The sequence below is a fragment of the Entelurus aequoreus genome, linkage group LG20, assembly GCF_033978785.1.
Source record: "Entelurus aequoreus isolate RoL-2023_Sb linkage group LG20, RoL_Eaeq_v1.1, whole genome shotgun sequence".
Taxonomy (NCBI): domain Eukaryota; kingdom Metazoa; phylum Chordata; class Actinopteri; order Syngnathiformes; family Syngnathidae; genus Entelurus; species Entelurus aequoreus.
In genome coordinates this window covers 16,509,356-16,529,355 of record NC_084750.1, presented here as the reverse complement: position 1 = coordinate 16,529,355, position 20,000 = coordinate 16,509,356, and the positions used below count along the sequence as shown (strand labels likewise).

The following is a 20,000-nucleotide window of genomic DNA, read 5'->3' as shown; positions in this document are numbered from 1 at the left end:
TGAAATGACACTCACTTGCTGTTTGCCACCTTGTGATCGACTCTTCTGCCCTTTAGCAGGCTATAAATGGCAGCAGCTCATTATGAAGTGATGATGTGAGTTACACCTCAGGCTCACTGTGAGTCACGATCAGCACTTTAGCAACCATCCAAATATGTAGTGGATACACAACAGGAGCAGCACTTTAGCAACCATCCAAATATGTAGTGGATACACAACAGGATCAGCACTTTAGCAACCATCCAAATATGTAGTGGATGCACAACAGGATCAGCACTTTAGCAACCATCCAAATATGTAGTGGATACACAACAGGATCAGCACTTTGGCAACCATCCAAATATGTAGTGGATACACAACAGGATCAGCACTTTGGCAACCATCCAAATATGTAGTGGATACACAACAGGATCAGCACTTTAGCAACCATCCAAATATGTAGTGGATACACAACAGGATCAGCACTTTAGCAACCATCCAAATATGTAGTGGATACACAACAGGATCAGCACTTTGGCAACCATCCAAATATGTAGTGGATACACAACAGGATCAGCACTTTAGCAACCATCCAAATATGTAGTGGATACACAACACGATCAGCACTTTGGCAACCATCCAAATATGTAGTGGATACACAACAGGATCAGCACTTTAGCAACCATCCAAATATGTAGTAGATACACAACAGGATCAGCACTTTGGCAACCATCCAAATATGTAGTGGATACACAACAGGATCAGCACTTTAGCAACCATCCAAATATGTAGTGGATACACAACAGGATCAGCACTTTGGCAACCATCCAAATATGTAGTGGATACACAACAGGATCAGCACTTTAGCAACCATCCAAATATGTAGTGGATACACAACAGGATCAGCACTTTAGCAACCATCCAAATATGTAGTGGATACACAACAGCAGCTACCAAAAAGTTGGTTTGATATAATAGTTCCAAACAAAACGCCATTTTGGGGTCCTGATACACACAGCATAATAATACATGTGTGTTGAAGCACAGTACGTCTGACTATGGTAGTGGTATTGTGCTGACAATCCATCAAGCGGTGCAGCTTCCGAGCTTACAAAAGTCTACTAAAACACTTTGACACATTTTTGAGTGGTGTGTGTAATGTTTTATACTCTCAAAGAAAATAAGTTTTGGGCTTGCCTGCTTACCGGTACTTGCTAGTGTCATTTATTGAACAGGCATCAACCTGCAGTCTATCAATCAACCAATCAATGTTTATTTATATAGCCCTAAATCACAAGTGTCTCAAAGGGCTGTACAAGCCACAACGACATCCTTGGTACAGTCTACATGTATCTCTTATGTGTGACTGCCATCTACTGGTCACACGTATCATTACACCATGTACCAAATAAAATTGCTTCGAGGTCGGTAGGCACAACCAGAACTATGCCGCACATTAGGCGCACCGGGTTATAAGGTGCACTGTCGAGTCTCACTCACTCTCACACTCACTTACTCTCTCACTCACACTCACTCTCTCACCCACTCTGTCACACTCACTCTCCCAGTAACTCACGCACGCACTCACTCACTCTCACACTCACTTACTCACACTCACTCTCTCTCTCACACTCACTCTCTCACTAACTCACGCACTCACTCACTCTCACACTCACTTACTCTCTCACTCACACTCACTCTCTCTCTCACACTCACTCTCTCACTAACTCACGCACTCACTCACTCACTTACTCTCTCACTCACACTCACTCTCTCTCACTCACACTCACTCTCTCACCCACTCTGTCACACTCACTCTCCCACTAACTCACGCACGCACTCACTCACTCTCACACTCACTTACTCTCTCACTCACACTCACTCTCTCTCTCACACTCACTCTCTCACTAACTCACGCACTCACTCACTCACTCTCACACTCACTTACTCTCTCACTCACACTCACTCTCTCTCTCACACTCACTCTCTCACTAACTCACGCACTCACTCACTCTCACACTCACTTACTCTCTCACTCACACTCACTCTCTCTCTCACACTCACTCTCTCACTAACTCACGCACTCACTCACTCTCACACTCACTTACTCTCTCACTCACACTCACTCTCTCTCTCTCACACTCACTCTCTCACTAACTCACGCACTCACTCACTCTCACACTCACTCACACTCACTTCCTCTCACTCACACTCTCTCTCACTCACACCCTCTCACACTCACTCACTCTCTCACTCACTCTCTCACACTCACTCACTCACTCACTCGCTCACCTACTCTCACATTCTCACACTCACTCTCTCTCACTCACTCACTCACTCACTCACTCACTCACTCACTCACTCTCTCACTCACTCACACGCTCTTACTCACTCACACTCTCACACTCACACTCTCTCACACTCACTCTCTCACTCGCTCACTTACTCTCACACTCACACTCACTCTCTCTCACACTCACTCTCTCACTCACTCACTCTCACAGTCTCTCTCACTCACTCACTCACACTCACTTTCTCTCTCTCACTCACACTCACTTTCTCTCACTCTCTCTCTCACTGTCACACTCACTTTTTCTCACTCACTCTCTCACACTCTCTCACTCACACTCTCTCACACTCACTCTCTCACTCACTCACTTACTCTCACTCTCACACTCACTCTCTCTCACTTACACTCTCTCTCTCTCTCACTCACTCACTCACACACACTCACTCACTCTCTCACACTCTCTCACTCACACTCTCTCTCTCACTCACTCTTACTCACTCACACTCTCACTCTCTCACACTCTCACTCTCTCACACTCACTCGCTCACTTACTCTCACACTCACACTCACTCTCTCTCACACTCACTCTCTCACTCACTCACTCTCACAGTCTCTCTCACTCACTCACTCACACTCACTTTCTCTCTCACTCACACTTACTTTCTCTCACTCTCTCTCTCACTGTCACACTCACTTTCTCTCACTCACTCTCTCACACTCTCTCACTCACACTCTCACTCTCTCACACTCACTCTCTCACTCACTCACTTACTCTCACACTCACTCTCTCTCACTTACACTCTCTCACTCTCACTCACTCACACACACTCACTCACTCTCTCACACTCTCTCACTCACACTCTCTCTCACTCACTCACTCACTCACTCACTCACTCACTCACTCACTCACTCACTCACTCACACACTCACTTACTCTCTCACTCACACTCTCACTCACTCACCCACACTCACTCTCTCACACTCACTCTCTTACATTCACTCGCACACTAACTTACTCTCTCACTCACACTCTCTCTCTCTCACTTTCTCTCACTCATACTCACTTTCTCTCACTCACTCTCTCACACTCACTCACACACTCACTCTCTCACTCACACTCTGTCACTCACACTCACTTTCGCTCACTCACACTCTCACACTCACTCTCACTTTCTCTCACTCACTCACTCTCTCACACTCACACACTCCCTTACTCTCTCACTCACACTCTCTCACACTCACTCTCTCACTCACTCACTCACACACTCACTCTCACTCACACTCTCTCACTTACTTTCTCTCACTCACACTCACTTTCTCTCACTCACTCTCTTACACTCACTCACACTCACTTTCTCTCACACTAACTCACTCTCTCACTCACACTCTGTCACTCACACTCACTTTCCCTCACTCACACACACACTCCCTTACTCTCTCACTCACTCTCTCACATTCACTCTCTCACTCACTCACTCTCACTCACACTCTCTCACTCACACTCACTCTCTCTCACTCACTCTCTCTCACACACTCACTCTGTCACTCACACTCACTCTCTCACACTCACTCTCTCACACTCACTCACACACTCACTCTCTCACTCACACTCTGTCACACACACTCACTTTCTCTCACTCACTCCCTCACACTCACTCTCTCTCACTCACTCACTCTCTCTCACACACTCACTCTGTCACTCACACTCACTCTCTCACTCACTCTCTCACACTCACTCACACACTCACTCTCTCACTCACACTCTGTCACACACACTCACTTTCTCTCACTCACTCCCTCACACTCACTCTCACACACACACTCACTTTCTCTCACTCACTCTCTCACACTCACACACACTCCCTTACTCTCTCACTCACACTCTCTCACACTCACTCTCACACTCACTCACTCACTCACTCACTCACTCACTCACTCACTCACTCACTCACTCACTCACTCACACTTACTTTCTCTCACTCTCTCTCTCACTGTCACACTCACTTTCTCTCACTCACTCTCTCACACTCTCTCACTCACACTCTCACTCTCTCACACTCACTCTCTCACTCACTCACTTACTCTCACACTCACTCTCTCTCACTTACACTCTCTCACTCTCACTCACTCACACACACTCACTCACTCTCTCACACTCTCTCACTCACACTCTCTCTCACTCACTCACTCACTCACTCACTCACTCACTCACTCACTCACTCACACACTCACTTACTCTCTCACTCACACTCTCACTCACTCACCCACACTCACTCTCTCACACTCACTCTCTTACATTCACTCGCACACTAACTTACTCTCTCACTCACACTCACTCTATCTCACTTTCTCTCACTCATACTCACTTTCTCTCACTCACTCTCTCACACTCACTCACACACTCACTCTCTCACTCACACTCTGTCACTCACACTCACTTTCGCTCACTCACACTCTCACACTCACTCTCACTTTCTCTCTCTCACTCACTCTCTCACACTCACACACTCCCTTACTCTCTCACTCACACTCTCTCACACTCACTCTCTCACTCACTCACTCACACACTCACTCTCACTCACACTCTCTCACTTACTTTCTCTCACTCACACTCACTTTCTCTCACTCACTCTCTTACACTCACTCACACTCACTTTCTCTCACACTAACTCACTCTCTCACTCACACTCTGTCACTCACACTCACTTTCCCTCACTCACACACACACTCCCTTACTCTCTCACTCACTCTCTCACATTCACTCTCTCACTCACTCACTCTCACTCACACTCTCTCACTCACACTCACTCTCTCTCACTCACTCTCTCTCACACACTCACTCTGTCACTCACACTCACTCTCTCACACTCACTCTCTCACACTCACTCACACACTCACTCTCTCACTCACACTCTGTCACACACACTCACTTTCTCTCACTCACTCCCTCACACTCACTCTCTCTCACTCACTCACTCTCTCTCACACACTCACTCTGTCACTCACACTCACTCACACACTCACTCTCTCACTCACACTCTGTCACACACACTCACTTTCTCTCACTCACTCCCTCACACTCACTCTCACACACACACTCACTTTCTCTCACTCACTCTCTCACACTCACACACACTCCCTTACTCTCTCACTCACACTCTCTCACACTCACTCTCACACTCACTCACTCACTCACTCACTCACTCACTCACTCACTCACTCACTCACTCACTCACTCACTCACTCACTCACTCACTCTCACTCACACACTCACTCACTCACACTCACTCTCACACACTCACTCACACACTCACTCACACTCTCTCACACTCACTCACTTGTTTGGTTTTGTAATTGTAATAGTATTATTATTGTATTGGTGTGTATTATTTTGTTGGACTGATTAATAAAAAATAAAAAAAAGGCTATAATATTATCACAGTGAATGATATTCATGATGTCATATTTGCAAGGGGCTTTATGAATGTGTAATAAAGACTTTCAGAAGGGGGAAGTGAAGGACATGATATCAGGTGCAGAAGCGTGACTTTCCATGAGGGAATGAGGACACAAGCGGGTTAAAAAGCATGAAATAATAATCAAGTCAAGCTGCAGGAGTCCACTTCCTGTTTGCCACCACACAAGTAGTTGCATAAAAAGACAGATTAGACAAAGAACATTCAGGAAGGAAGAGGAACTTACAGTAAGGCCGCTCCTCTTTCGAGCACACAACACTCCACTGATCCCACACAGCAGAAACTGAAAAGAGATAATAATAATCATAATAAGCATCGTTAATGTCATGAAGGTGTAATTAAGAAGCAGGGATGTAAATATAAATTACGTTGTGTCTTTATTATGAAAGCTTTTTTTTTTTTTAACGCTGAATTTATGTAACTGAATTTTTTGTGTTGGAATTTTGTGAACTGAATTTATTTATTGACATCAAAAGATGCTGATAATTTTATTGAATAAAAATGTGTTTAAAAATTCAGTGAGTAAAAAGAATATAGTATCAAAATATCAGTGTATAAAATTCAGTGCAGAAACGTTCTTTCTCAGAATCAGCCAATCAGGTGCTTCCGTCTTCATTTACAGGAAGTGGGTCTTCAGTTTTGTAGCAACAAATATTTATGCACTGAACTTTTTTACACTACATTTTTTTTTGTGAATTTTTTTTACAATGAATATTTATGCTCAGATTTTTTATACAGTGATTTTTTTTTTTACACACTGAATTTTTTCCCGTATTTTTTTTGCACTGAATTTTCATACAGTGAATTATTAAAAATCTTTATATACTGAATTTTTTTACAGTGATTTTTTTTACATTGAATATTTCTGCACTGAATTTTTATACAGTGATTTTTTTATACACAATGAATTTTTTCCCTTTTTTTTTACACTGAATATTTCTGCACTGAATTTTTATACAGTCAATTATATTTTACACAAATCTTTTTATACACAATTCTTTTTTACGATTAATTTTTATAAACTTAATTTTTATGAACTTAGATTTTTTTATACAGTGCATCTTATATACTATACTGAATTTTTTTACTCCTTTTTTTTACAGTGAATTTTTTTACATTGAATATTTATGCACTGAATTTTTATACAGTGATTTTTTTTACACACTGAATTCATTTTTTCCCGTTTTTTTTTTACACTGAATTTTCATACACTGAATATTTCTGCACATAATTTTTATACATGAAATTATTATGTACTAAAGTTGTTTACACAAAATTTGTTATACACAATTCTTTTTTACAATTAATTTTTATACACTTAATTTTTTTACACCAAATTTCTATATACTGATTTTTTTTTACGATGACTTTTTTCACACACAATTCTTTTTACACTGAATTTTTATACAGCAAATCTTTATATACTGATTTTTTTTACACAGTGAATTAATTTTTTCCCGGTTTTTTTTTACACTGAATTTTCATACACTGAATATTTCTGCACAGAATTTTTTATACATGAACTTATTATGAACTAAAAATTTTTACACAAAATTTGTTATACACAATTCTTTTTTACAATTAATTTTTATACACTTAATTTTTTTACACCAAATTTCTATACACAGATTTTTTTTTACGATTACTTTTTTTACACACAATTCTTTTTACACTGAATTTTTATACAGCAAATCTTTATATACTGATTTTTTTACACTGAATATTTATGTGTTGAATTTTTATACAGTGAGTTATTATAAACTAAAGTTTTTTACACTGAATTTTTTACACACATTTTTTTTCCAATTAATTTTTATGCACTGAATTTTTATAAAATTATTTTTTTACATTGAATTTTAAAACTATTTTAAAAAGTTTTTTTTTTAAAACACACATTTTTATTCAATGAAGTTGTCAGCATAAGTTGAAGTAAGACAACATTCAAACAAACAATTCTGTACATAAATTCAGTGTCCAAAAAAAAACTTTTATCACAAAGACACAAATGAACCTCCATAAATATTCTAATAAGCGCTGATGGGGTCACTTTTATCGCCCTCACACGCCAGCGTAGTGAGTCATGTGACACCGCATTGGCCAATCAACAGCAGGAAATTGGAAAGTGTGCTGTAGCAATACTTTCGTATGTTTAATAAACTTTAGTACAATATTTCACATCTGTATTGAAAAAAATGACAGGGGATTAACCAGGAAGTCAACATATAATTTATAGCGACAATAACTGCAAAATATGTCTAATATTAAGAGGTAAAAGGATACACTTAACTATTATGAAACTATATTAGGGATTAAACACATTCTCTGCTGAGTAAACAATAATTACTTAGTAGGGTTGTACGGTATATCGGTACTAGAATAGTATTGCGGTACTAATCAATCAAAAATGGTACTATACTCTGTTTGAAAAGTTGACAAAAGCGTCGTCACGTCGTGACATTGCTGGTTTTACGAGCAGAGGAGCATGTTCGGCAGCGCACACGCACATAGTACTTACAAGCAGACACAGTGTGTAGACAGAAAAGGGAGAATGGACGCATTTTGGTGTAAAAAGTGACGATAAAGGTGAAGTTATAACACTTCTAAATCACTAATCCTTGTTTCCATGGCGACAAATAAAGTACGTTTCTTACAAGTATCATTATCACTGCAGGACGAGGAATAGCTAAACATGCTTCACTACACACCGTAGGAGGATACAATAGCTCACCGGCGTCACAATGTAAATAAATGCCATGGGTGGATCTACACCTGACATGCACTGTAATGATACCAAGTACAAGAGCATATCTAGTCGATACTAGTATGATTACATCGATATTTTTTATCGTCACGATATCTTGTTTCCTTTTTAAAAAAATCATATTATGTTTACAAACTCATGAAATACGTCCCTGGACGTATGAGGACTTTGAATATGACCAATGTATGATCCTGTAGCTACTTGGTATCGGATCGATACCTAAATGTGTGGTATCATCCAAAACTAATGTAAAGTATCAAAGAAGAGAAGAATAAGTGATTATTACATTTTAACAGAAGTGTAGACAGAACATGTTGAAACAGAAAATAAGCAGATATTAACAGTAAATGAACAAGTGGATTAATAATCCATTTTTACAGTTTGTCCTTTATAATGTGGACAAAATAATAGGTGTATAAATGACACAATATGTTACTGCATACGTCAGCAGACTAATTAGGAGTCTTTGTTTGTTTACTTACTACTAAAAGACAAGTTGTCTAGTATGTTCACTATTTTATTTAAGGACTAAATTGCAATAATAAACATGTTTCATGTACCCTAAGATTGTATTTTTTTTTGTTAAAATAAAGCCAATAATGACATTTTTTTTGTTGGTCCCCTTTATTTAGAATAGTACCGAAAAGTACCGAAATAATTTTAGTACCGGTACCAAAATATTGGTATGGTTACAACACTAGTATGGATTATTGAATTGTTCTGGTTTTTGACAGTCAGAGACGGGGAAACTGGCTTTTCGGGAAAGTATTCATAGCGTTTTACTTTGTCCACATTTTGTTACGTTACAGCCTTATTCCAAAATGGAATAAATTCATTTTTGTCCTGAAAAGTCTACACACAATACCCCATTAATGACAATGTGAAAAGTTTGTATTTTTAATTTTACAACTACAAAATGACTCAATATGTTACTGCATATGTCAGCAGACTAATTAGGAGTCTTTGTTTGTTTACTTACTACTAAAAGACAAGTTGTCTAGTATGTTCACTATTTTATTTAAGCACTAAATTACAATAATAAACATATGTTTCATGTACTCTAAGATTTTTTTTGTTAAAATAAAGCCAATAATGACATTTTTTTGGCTGGTCCCCTTTATTTAGAAAAGTATCGAAATGCATTTTGGTACCGGTACCAAAATATTGGTATCGGGACAACCCTAGTATAAAGTAAAAGGTTTAGAGCAGAGGTGTCCAAAGTGCGGCCCGGGGGCCATTTGCGGCCCGCAGCTAATCGTTTACCGGCCCCCCACACATTCTGCAAAAATTGCAAAATTGATAGTATTGCAAAAATAAACATTTTAAAAAAGTGGAATGAGGTGAAATCTAACAAGAAAACGTTGCAATGTTGACAAAAAACTGCCATGCAGGCTGTTTTTTTTCCCTTTTGTCTTTGTTTATTTATTTATTTTTTTGCCATTGCTCGAAAAAAAAAAAAAATCTGTTACTATTACTTAAAAAATATCACTTTAAAATGTTTTATGTGGAAAAAATATTGCATATATTGTGTGGTTGCCATATAAAAACATCAAAGTTGTATTTGACAAAAGAGCATAAAACAAACAAAATAATAGTTCAAACGTAAAATGGACAGATATATCTGAAGTTGATCTCGTAATTTAAGTGTGAAAAGTAAAAAAAAAAAAAGTATCACTTTATGAGTGGGGGACCTTTTGCATCCCAAATATATTTAGTGGGATTTTATTTAACTTTTCACTGTGATTACTCAAAAATATTAAATAATTCAAATCAATGGTGTCCTGCATTATTGATCTTTTAGGGCTCTAATTACTAAATACTGCATATTTTAGTTTTACTGTAAAAAACAAAGTTGTCTTTGACAGAAAAGGCATAAAACCTGTTGCTGTTTTTTTTTTACTTGATATCAACCTGAAGTTGATATAGAGATATACTGTAAAAAATAATAATAATAATTTGACTTATTTTTAACATTTTAATTAGGGATGTCCGATAATGGCTTTTTGCCGATATCCGATATTCCGATATTGTCCAACTCTTTAATTACCGATACCGATATCAACCGATACCGATATCAACCGATATATGCAGTCGTGGAATTAACACATTATTATGCCTAATTTGGACAACCAGGTATGGTGAAGATAAGGTACTTTTTTAAAAAAAATTGTAAAATAAGATAAATAAATTTAAAACATTTTCTTGAATAAAAAAGAAAGTACAACAATATAAAAACAGTTACATAGAAACTAGTAATGAATGAAAATGAGTAAAATTAACTGTTAAAGGTTAGTACTATTAGTGGAGCAGCAGCACGCACAATCATGTGTGCTTACGGACTGTATCCCTTGCAGACTGTATTGATATATATTGATATATAATGTAGGAACCAGAATATGAAACAACCCTTTTGTGTAAATGAGTGTAAATGGGGGAGGGAGGTTTTTTGGGTTGGTGCACTAATTGTAAGTGTATCTTGTGTTTTTTATGTTGATTTAATAAAAAATTTAAAAAATTAAAAAAAATTAAAAAAAACAAAACGATACAGATAATAAAAAAAAACGATACTGATAATTTCCGATATTACATTTTAACGCATATATCAGCCACATCTCTAATTTTAATGACTGAGACCCTTGACTGGTCCCCGGGAGCCCTAAAGGTTAAATATATATATATATATATACGGAAAAATTTAAGCCATTTTGATATTTTCCATTTTCAAACCATAACAATATATATATATATATATATATATATATATATATATATATATATATATATATATATATATATATATATATATATATATATATATATATATATATTGTTATGGATTGAAAATGGAAAATATCAAAATGGCTTAAATTTTTCCGTGTGTGGCCCTCAGTGGAAAAAGTTTGGACACCCCCGGTTTAGAGCGACAATGGCCCTTTTTTTTTAAATTTTACTTTATATTGTTTCCTGCCAGATGTGTGGAAGTAATGTAAAGTGCACACGACAGCAGCTGTTTACAAAACTACGGTGGCCGGCAGGAGCAAAACGCGCATCAACTTCAAAACACGCCAAAATAATCCAAGACGAACAACATAAACCCCAAAAAATAAATAAAAATAAAAAAACAACACAAACCAAAAAAAATAAAAAACAACATAAACCAGACACGACGGGGAAATGCTGCAAAAATCCAACCAGCAGTATTAAAAACAAATGCAAAAGACGTTAATTGTCCACATGAACTAATTGTAAAAAATGTCTGCGTTAAGAAGAAACCCGCCAACTAAGTGAAATACGTGCACAGAAGTGTACAAAAGTAGTACTTTCTACAGCACAAAGTGAGGAGGTGGCCTACGCAAAGTCCGCTCCACAGCGGCGAAGCGTCGCCCTGGTGCGGCGTGTGCTGCCCACGCAGCCAGCTGACACGCACGGCCCCCAGCACGATGCTGGCCACGCCCAGGCCCACCTCCAGCACGGACAGCAGGAGAAGGCTCCACAGGATCTTGCGGCTGGAGCACATGCTGCCCCGGGCATGTCTCCGCCTGCAGGCCGCGTCTCGGTGCTCGACAGGCGGCGGCTCTACCGCTAATGCGTCGGTAAAAAAAAAAAAAAAAAAAAAAAAGTTAAGTCCGTGCAAAATACTCGAGTGGAAAAGGTGATAGTGAGTATCTAAAAGTTTTTACACAAAAAAAAATAAAAAAATAGTTGTGCTTTAAAATGAGAAGCTGCACTTTATGGACGCGGTGGTGCGCTGTCCACGGTACTTAAAGGTCCACGGCACGCGCACGGGAAAGCAGGCGCGTGCACGTGCGTATAGACGATACAGATCGGGTAATAAAATAACTTGCACAACAATCACGAGTACAAGTTATTCAGTTTTAAATAAACAAACAAAAAAAGAGATGGATATAAAACCTACAAAAACCTTCAATAGGACCGCGCAGGGGCTCGGAAGTCAAAAATGGGAAAACAAGTTGCCTCTATATAGGTGGGCTGCGGTCACGTGACCAAGTGGCACATCCGGGCACTTGTGGTCTAAGCACCATTGGGCTACTTTTTAATTGACCTAAATACCGTGCAGATGTAGGCTTATTTTGAAAGGTTTAGAGCAAACTACGGCCGGCGGGCCGGATTTGGCCCGCCGGCGTCCAAAATCCGGCCCGCGGGATCCCAAGTTTAAAATACTTAAATTATTTTTTTTAATTTTCAATTTAAGAAATTAATAAAATAATTTAAAAAAAAATTAATTTAAAAAAAAAATATATATATATATATATACTAGAGATGCGCGGTTTGCGGACACAACCGCGGAGTCCGCGGTTTTAATTTTCAATTTAAAAAATTAATAAAATAATAAAAAAATTTTAAAAAATTAAAAAAATGAAATATATATATATATATTAGAGATGCGCGGTTTGCGGACACAACCGCGGAGTCCGCGGATAAACCGCAGGTTGGGCGGGTGACATGACGAAAAAAATAGATTTTAAATAGATTCGGGCGGGTGGCGGTTGAACCAATTCGGAAATATATATATACATAGTTAAATGTTGTTACCCACATACGAAAAACGAGCAGCACTCTTTGAAACAGTCAATTATTCATCAGGCACCGCTGCACAACACGACACAGTCTGATGGGTTTGATTTCCCCCCTTCAGCTATTTGCCTTGGCCAATAAGTTGCAGGTAATTTATTATTATTATTTATTTAATTTAGTTTTGTTTAAATAGGGATGACATACATATGTTATTGTATAATTTAAGTTTGTGCGCGTGATTGACAGCCTTATGAGGCACATTTTTTATTTATTTTTTTATTTCAACTTAAAAAACGTATGAGCCTATGCCTATGCCTACAACATAGGCTGTGTGTTTATCTTTATTTTCCTGCCTGTCGTTGACAATGGAGATTGTCTGATATGTTGTCATGGCTGCAGATCAATCAATAAAGGTTCATCTTTGTCGCGAAATTGTTCACCGTTTCACTGTGCACCCCGCCCTCGTCCCTATTTGAGTATTATAAACGTTAACAAGTTAATATTCATTGAAATAAATTCAGAACATTTTTTTTTACCTAACGAAAATATAGGGCTAGTCTTTCTAAAACATTTTTTTAACTTCTTAAAAGCATCGTTCTGCTTGCTGCAACTGCGCACACAAAGTGTGAGGAACGCACTCCTGATCGGAGTGCATTGGCAACAATAGTCAACACTTTCTTAATGGAAATGACCATAATATTATAATAATGATAAATAATATTATCACGCATTAATATCTCTTAGCCTCTAATGCGTGGCCAAGAGATATTAATGCATGGCACGCATTGAATGTCTCTGCTGCATTGGATCAGTCTCCTTTCTTTAACAGGCAAAAGCTTTCTAACCTCACTAATGCCTTGCATCGTCTATATTAGATATATAACAACGGGCGGGTGGCGGGCGGGTGTGGTTTTGATAAAATGTTGGTTCGGGTGGATGACGACTTTTGTGATGCGGTTGCGGATGAAATAATTGCTTATCCGCGCATCTCTAATATATATATATATATATATATATATATATATATATATATATATATATATATATATATATATATATATATATATATATATATAATAAACATTTTTTTAAAAAGTATTATTTTTTAAATCTGTCCTTTCTAATCCACTTTCTACCGCTTGTTACTCTCGGTGAGTCCCAGCCGCTCAGGCTAAATCATATTGTCTAAAAATGCATTTTCCCATCGATAACGTGACGTCATCAGCGGTAAGTGCGCGCTCTTTCAGTCATTTAGTGCGCAAGGAATATCCATCCATCCATCCATTTTCTACCCCTTGTCCCTTTCGGGGTCGCGGGGGTGCTGGGGAAAAAAAAAAAATAATTATATATATATATATATATATATATATATATATATATATATATATATATATATATATATATATATATATATATATATATATATATATATATATATATATATATATACTAGGGCTGTGAATCTTTGGGTGTCCCACGATTCGATTCAATATCGATTTTTTTTAAATTCAACACGATTCTCGATTGAAAAACGATTTTTTCCCGATTGAAAAGGATTGTCTATTCATGGAATACATATATTCCAGCAGGATCTACCCCAGTCTGCTGACATGCAAGCAGAGTTGTAGATTTTTGTAAAAAGCTTTTATAATTGTAAAGGACAATGTTTTATCAACTGATTGCAATAATGTACATTTGTTTAAACTATTAAATGAACCAAAAATATGACTTATTTTATCTTTGTGAAAATATTGGACACAGTGTGTTGTCAAGCTTATGAGATGCGATGCAAGTGTAAGCCACTGTCACACTATTGTTCTTTTTGATAATGTCAATGAGGGATTTTTAATCACTGCTATGTTGAAATTGTAACTAATATTGATACTGTTGTTGATAATATTCATTTTTGTTGCACTACTTTTGGTTTGTTCTGTGTGGTGTTTGTGTCTCCTCTCAATTGCTCTGTTTATTGCACTTCTGAGTGTTGGTTTTGGAATTGGATTGCATTGTTGTGGTATTGCTGTGTATTGTTTTGTTGGATTGATTAATTAATGAAAAAAAAATAAAATAAAAAATAAAAATAAAAATAAAAATAAAAATAAATAAAAATAAAATAAAATAAAAATCGATTTTTTTAAAAATGGGAATCAATTCTGAATCGCACAACGTGAGAATCGCGATTCGAATCGATTTTTTCCCACATCCCTAATATATATATATATATGTATATATATATATATATATATATATATATATATATATATATATATATATATATATATATATATATATATATATACTGTATATATATATATATATACAGTCGTGCTCATAAGTTTACATACCCTGGGAGAATTCATGATTTCTTGGCCATTCTTCAGAGAATATGAATGATAACACAAAAACCTTTCTTCCACTCATGCGTAATGGTTGTGTGAAGCTATTTATTGGCAAACAACTGTGTTTACTCTTTTTAAATCAAAATGACACAAGAAAGTACCCAAATGACCCTGATCAAAAGTTTACATACCCCAGTGACTTTGATCTGATAACATGCACAAAAGTTGACACAAACAGGTTTGGAATGGCTAATCAAGGTTCCAATCCTCACCTGTGACATGTTTGTTTGTAATGAATGTGTGTGTATAAAAGGTCAGTGAGTTTCTGGCCTTCTGACAGACCATTGCATCATTCATCCAGTGCTGCACAGATGTTTCTAGATTCTGAGTCATGGAGAAGGCAAAAGAATTGTCAAAGGATCTGCGAGAAAAGGTAATTGAACTGCATAAAACAGGAAAGGGGTATAAAAAGATATCCAAGGAATTGAGAATGCCAATCAGCAGTGTTCAAACGCTGATTAAGAAGTGGAAAATGAGGGACTCAGGTAGACCAGCAAAGATTTCAGCCAGGAAAATAGTTCGAGATGCAAAGACAAATCCACAAATAACTTCGGCTGAAATACCAGACTCTCTGAAAAATTGTGGTGTGGCTGTTTCAAGATGCACAATAAGGAGGCACTTGAAGAAAAATGGGCTGCATGGTGGAGTCGCCAGAAGAAAGCCAATTTCTGCGCAAATGTCACAAAGTATCCCGCTTACGTTACGCCAAACAGCACAGAGACAAGCCTCAAAACTTCCGGAACAAAGTCATTTGGAGTGATGAGACCAAAATTGAACTTTTTGGCCATAAAAAAAGAAATCTAACAATCAAATGCATATGCATTTCGATTAGTCATCATTAAACACAGGTTATTACCCGCTTGCATAATGTAAATTCATTTTTTTTAAAAGTGGCCCTCTGAAAGAAGCCTTTACTGCGATGTGGCCCTCAATGAAAATGAGTTTGACACCCCTGATCTAAGGGGTCCACAAATCAAACATTAACCGGTGAAAGACCAAGTTGGACTTATTGCTGCATCGCTAAGTAACATAACGAGTGTCGTGCTGCTGTGATCGAGACACTAATGAGAAAAAGATTACGTTTGTTTGCAGTTGATTTCCTGCCACAACTATTATAATATCTGTTATCTACATTTTATGGCGTGCAGTTCATACTTTGTCTTATTATTTAGCCTGTTGCTCTGGCGATATCAAGATTCAGTATATGCTGGCGAGCCTACGAGGGATTTAGTTTATTAATACTATGAAGGATATTTTCTTGATGCTCACAAATAGCACCAAAGTGCTATAATGTGCTCACATGTGTCGAATAAAGCACTTGGCTTTCCTGCACATATGAAAATGGACAATGAAAATACGCTGGATTGGACCAACAATCCCAACATTTATTACTTGGACTTAATCATTTGCACAAGCGGGTCTTCCTAGTTGTATTTATTTAGGCATAGCGACCACAAAAGAACACAAACTAATTGTCAGAATAATTGTATCTAAGTTATCACAAAACTTTGTGTTTCAATCTTTTCTTTGAACTGTTTTGTAATCAAAGGCGATGGCTGTTTACGACCCCCGTCCCTTAGAAACAGCTGTTGCCATGTAATCAGGGAAAGTCCAAATAAAAGAGGAGGCGTACAATCTTTCGTCAGAGCGTGGAACACTGTGCAAAGGGTACAGGTGTACGCGTTTCTCCTCGTTGAGCCGAATGTAATTCTGTCTCTGTTTGATTCCTTGCTTCTTGTCTTGTTCAATAGATGTCATCGGTGTTTGAACCTGACATTAATACTATAAGTATTGTACTTGTTACGCACCAGCTGTTTGATTGTAATGTGCATCTTAATTGTGGTTTTCATTAAAAAGTTTGGAGGTGTTGAAATCGCCATGTAAAATTGCTAATGCTTGTCAGTAGCATGTCAAAAGCAAAGACAATGTAAATTAGCATCAAGCTCACGCACTTTTTGGAAAAGTGGAGAATTACATGACTTGCATTCGAGCGTTTTTTTGAGTCAATTGGCTTTGTTGTGGCATTTCTTTCGCTCAACATGCGTGGCAAACCGCATGTTTTCCACTTACGTCCGTCCTATCCCAGCCTTCCAGCCAATCAACACGCAGAACACCTGACTCCCCTACAGGGACCTCTTCTTTCAACTGTTTTACGACCTTTTCTGTGAACAGTTCACAACCTGTTCTTTGAACTGTTGCAATCAAAGGCGATGGCCGTTTACGACCCCCTTCCTTTAGAAACAGCTGTCGCCGCGCAATCAGGGAAAGTCCAAATAAAAGAGGAGGCGTACAATCTTTCGCCAGAGCGTGGCGGAACTGTACAAAGAGTACAGTCCAGACGTCTCTCCTCAATTGAGCCAAATGTGATTCTGTCTCTGTTTAATTCCTTGCTTCTTGTCTTGTTTAATAAATGTCATCAGTGTTTGAACCGGACACTAATGCGATCTCTTGTCCTTTTCAAGCTTTTTGCGATCGCAACAAATTACAGACTAGCAATATTTTTTATTTAATAAATACATTTTCTCTATAATTAACATTATGTATTACCCTAACTCAGGGGTCACCAACCTTTTTGAAACCTAGAGCTACTTCTTGGGTACTGATTAATGCGAAGGGCTACCAGTTTGATACACACTTAAATAAATTGCCAGAAATAGCCAATTTACTCAATTTACCTTTAACTCTATGTTATTATTAATAATTAATGATATTTACACTTAATTGAACGGTTTAAAAGAGGAGAAAACACGAAAAAAAATGACAATTAAATTTTGAAACATAGTTTATCTTCAATTCCGACTCTTTAAAATTCAAAATTCAACCAAAAAAAAGAAGAGAAAAACTTAAAAACATAATTTATGGAACATCAGTAGTAATTTTTCCTGATTAAGATTAATTTTAGAATTTTGATGAAATGTTTTAAATAGGTTAAAATCCAATCTACACTTTGTTAGAATATATAACAAACAATATATAACAAACAAAGCTATATTTCTAACAAAGACAAATCATTATTTCTTTTAGATTTTCCAGAACAAAAATTTTAAAAGAAAATCAAAAGACTTTGAAATAAGATTTAAATTTGATTCTACAGATTTTCTAGATTTGCCACAATAATTTTTTTGAATTTTAATCATAATAAGTTTGAAGAAATATTTCACAAATATTCTTTGTCGAAAAAACAGAAGCTTAAATGAAGAATTAAATTAAAATGTATTTATTATTCTTTACAATAAAAAATATTTTTTTACTTGAACATTGATTTAAATTGTCAGGAAAGAAGAGGAAGGAATTCAAAAGGTAAAAAGGTATATGTGTTAAAAAATCCTAAAATAATTTTTAAGGTTTTATTTTTTCTCTAAAATTGTCTTTCTGAAAGTTATAAGAAGCAAAGAAAAAAAAAAAGAATTTATTTAAACAAGTGAAGACCAAGTCTTTAAAATATTATCTTGGATTTTCAAATTCTATTTGAGTTTTGTCTCTCTTAGAATTAAAAATGTCGGGCAAAGCGAGACCAGCTTGCTAGTAAATAAATACAATTTAAAAAATAGAGGCAGCTCACTGGTAAGTGCTGCTATTTGAGCTATTTTTAGAACAGGCCAGCGGGCTACTCATCTGGTCCTTACGGGCGACCTGGTGCCCGCGGGCACCGCGTTGGTGACCCCTGCCATAACTGAACTTTTATGTAACAAGGTTAGTGAAAGAAGCATAGTTTTGTAGTTATTTCTCCACAATAACTCAGATATGGTAACACAAGCGAGCAGTAGAGAATGTGGAGTGATTTTTGGCTGATAACATATTTTACTTTGCTCATTATGAAAGTATTTCTTGCCACTTTATTTTGCATATTTTTATGTTTGGTGCGTTTCAGAGACGTTATCGTACCGAAAATGACTCACTAGTATCGCGGTACTATACTAGTACCGGTATACCGTGCAACCCCAATGCATACACATATTTACAAGCCACTCCTTACTGTGTACCAACAATCAATTCATGGCGTTTACACCATCTTTGTTTTCATCTGCTGGCTTTTTAAGCCATCGATCAACTATTGACTCACTTGAGAGCAAAAAGCATCTTGTAGGAAACACGGAGCAGCGTGTTGTCACTCAGCATCTCCATCCTGGAACTCAATGACATCTGTTAGGGGGAAAAAAGACGTGTTTGAAAACATGTTCTTATGCATGTTTGATCATTTTTGTTTCCCTTACTAGTGGACAGATCTTGTCATTTGGAATGCATTTGAACTTAAGGAACATTTCTAGACAAAACCCAAAACTAGTGAAGTTGTCATGTTGTGTAAATGGTAAATAAAAAGAGAATACAATGATTTGCTAATCCTTTTCAACTTATATTCAATTGAATAGACTGCAAAGACAAGATATTTCATGTTCACACTGAGAAACTTCATTTTTTGTGTGCAAATAATCATCAACTTAGAATTCAATGGCAGCAACACATTGCAAAAAAGTGGTCAGAGGGGCATTTTTACCACTGTGTTACATGGCCTTTCCTTTTAACAACACTCAGTAAAGGTTTGGGAACTGAGGAGACAC

General features: G+C 37.0%; 1 protein-coding gene across 4 annotated transcripts in view; it reads right to left on the bottom strand.

Annotated features, from left to right (window-relative positions):
- LOC133635963 (transmembrane protein 196) overlaps window positions 1-20,000 on the bottom strand; it is a 113,018-nt gene that overhangs the window by 2,965 nt on the left and 90,053 nt on the right. For 3 of the 4 annotated variants that reach the window (XM_062029487.1, XM_062029485.1, XM_062029486.1), the window contains exons 1-2: window positions 11,859-12,023; window positions 5,972-6,028 (exon numbers count right to left, since the gene is read on the bottom strand). In XM_062029487.1, coding sequence (XP_061885471.1) covers window positions 5,972-6,028; window positions 11,859-12,023 — 222 coding nt within the window. Of the gene's footprint in view, window positions 1-5,971; window positions 6,029-11,858; window positions 12,024-19,504; window positions 19,585-20,000 lie in introns of those variants that run through there. The other variant, XM_062029488.1, reaches the window with a different exon arrangement.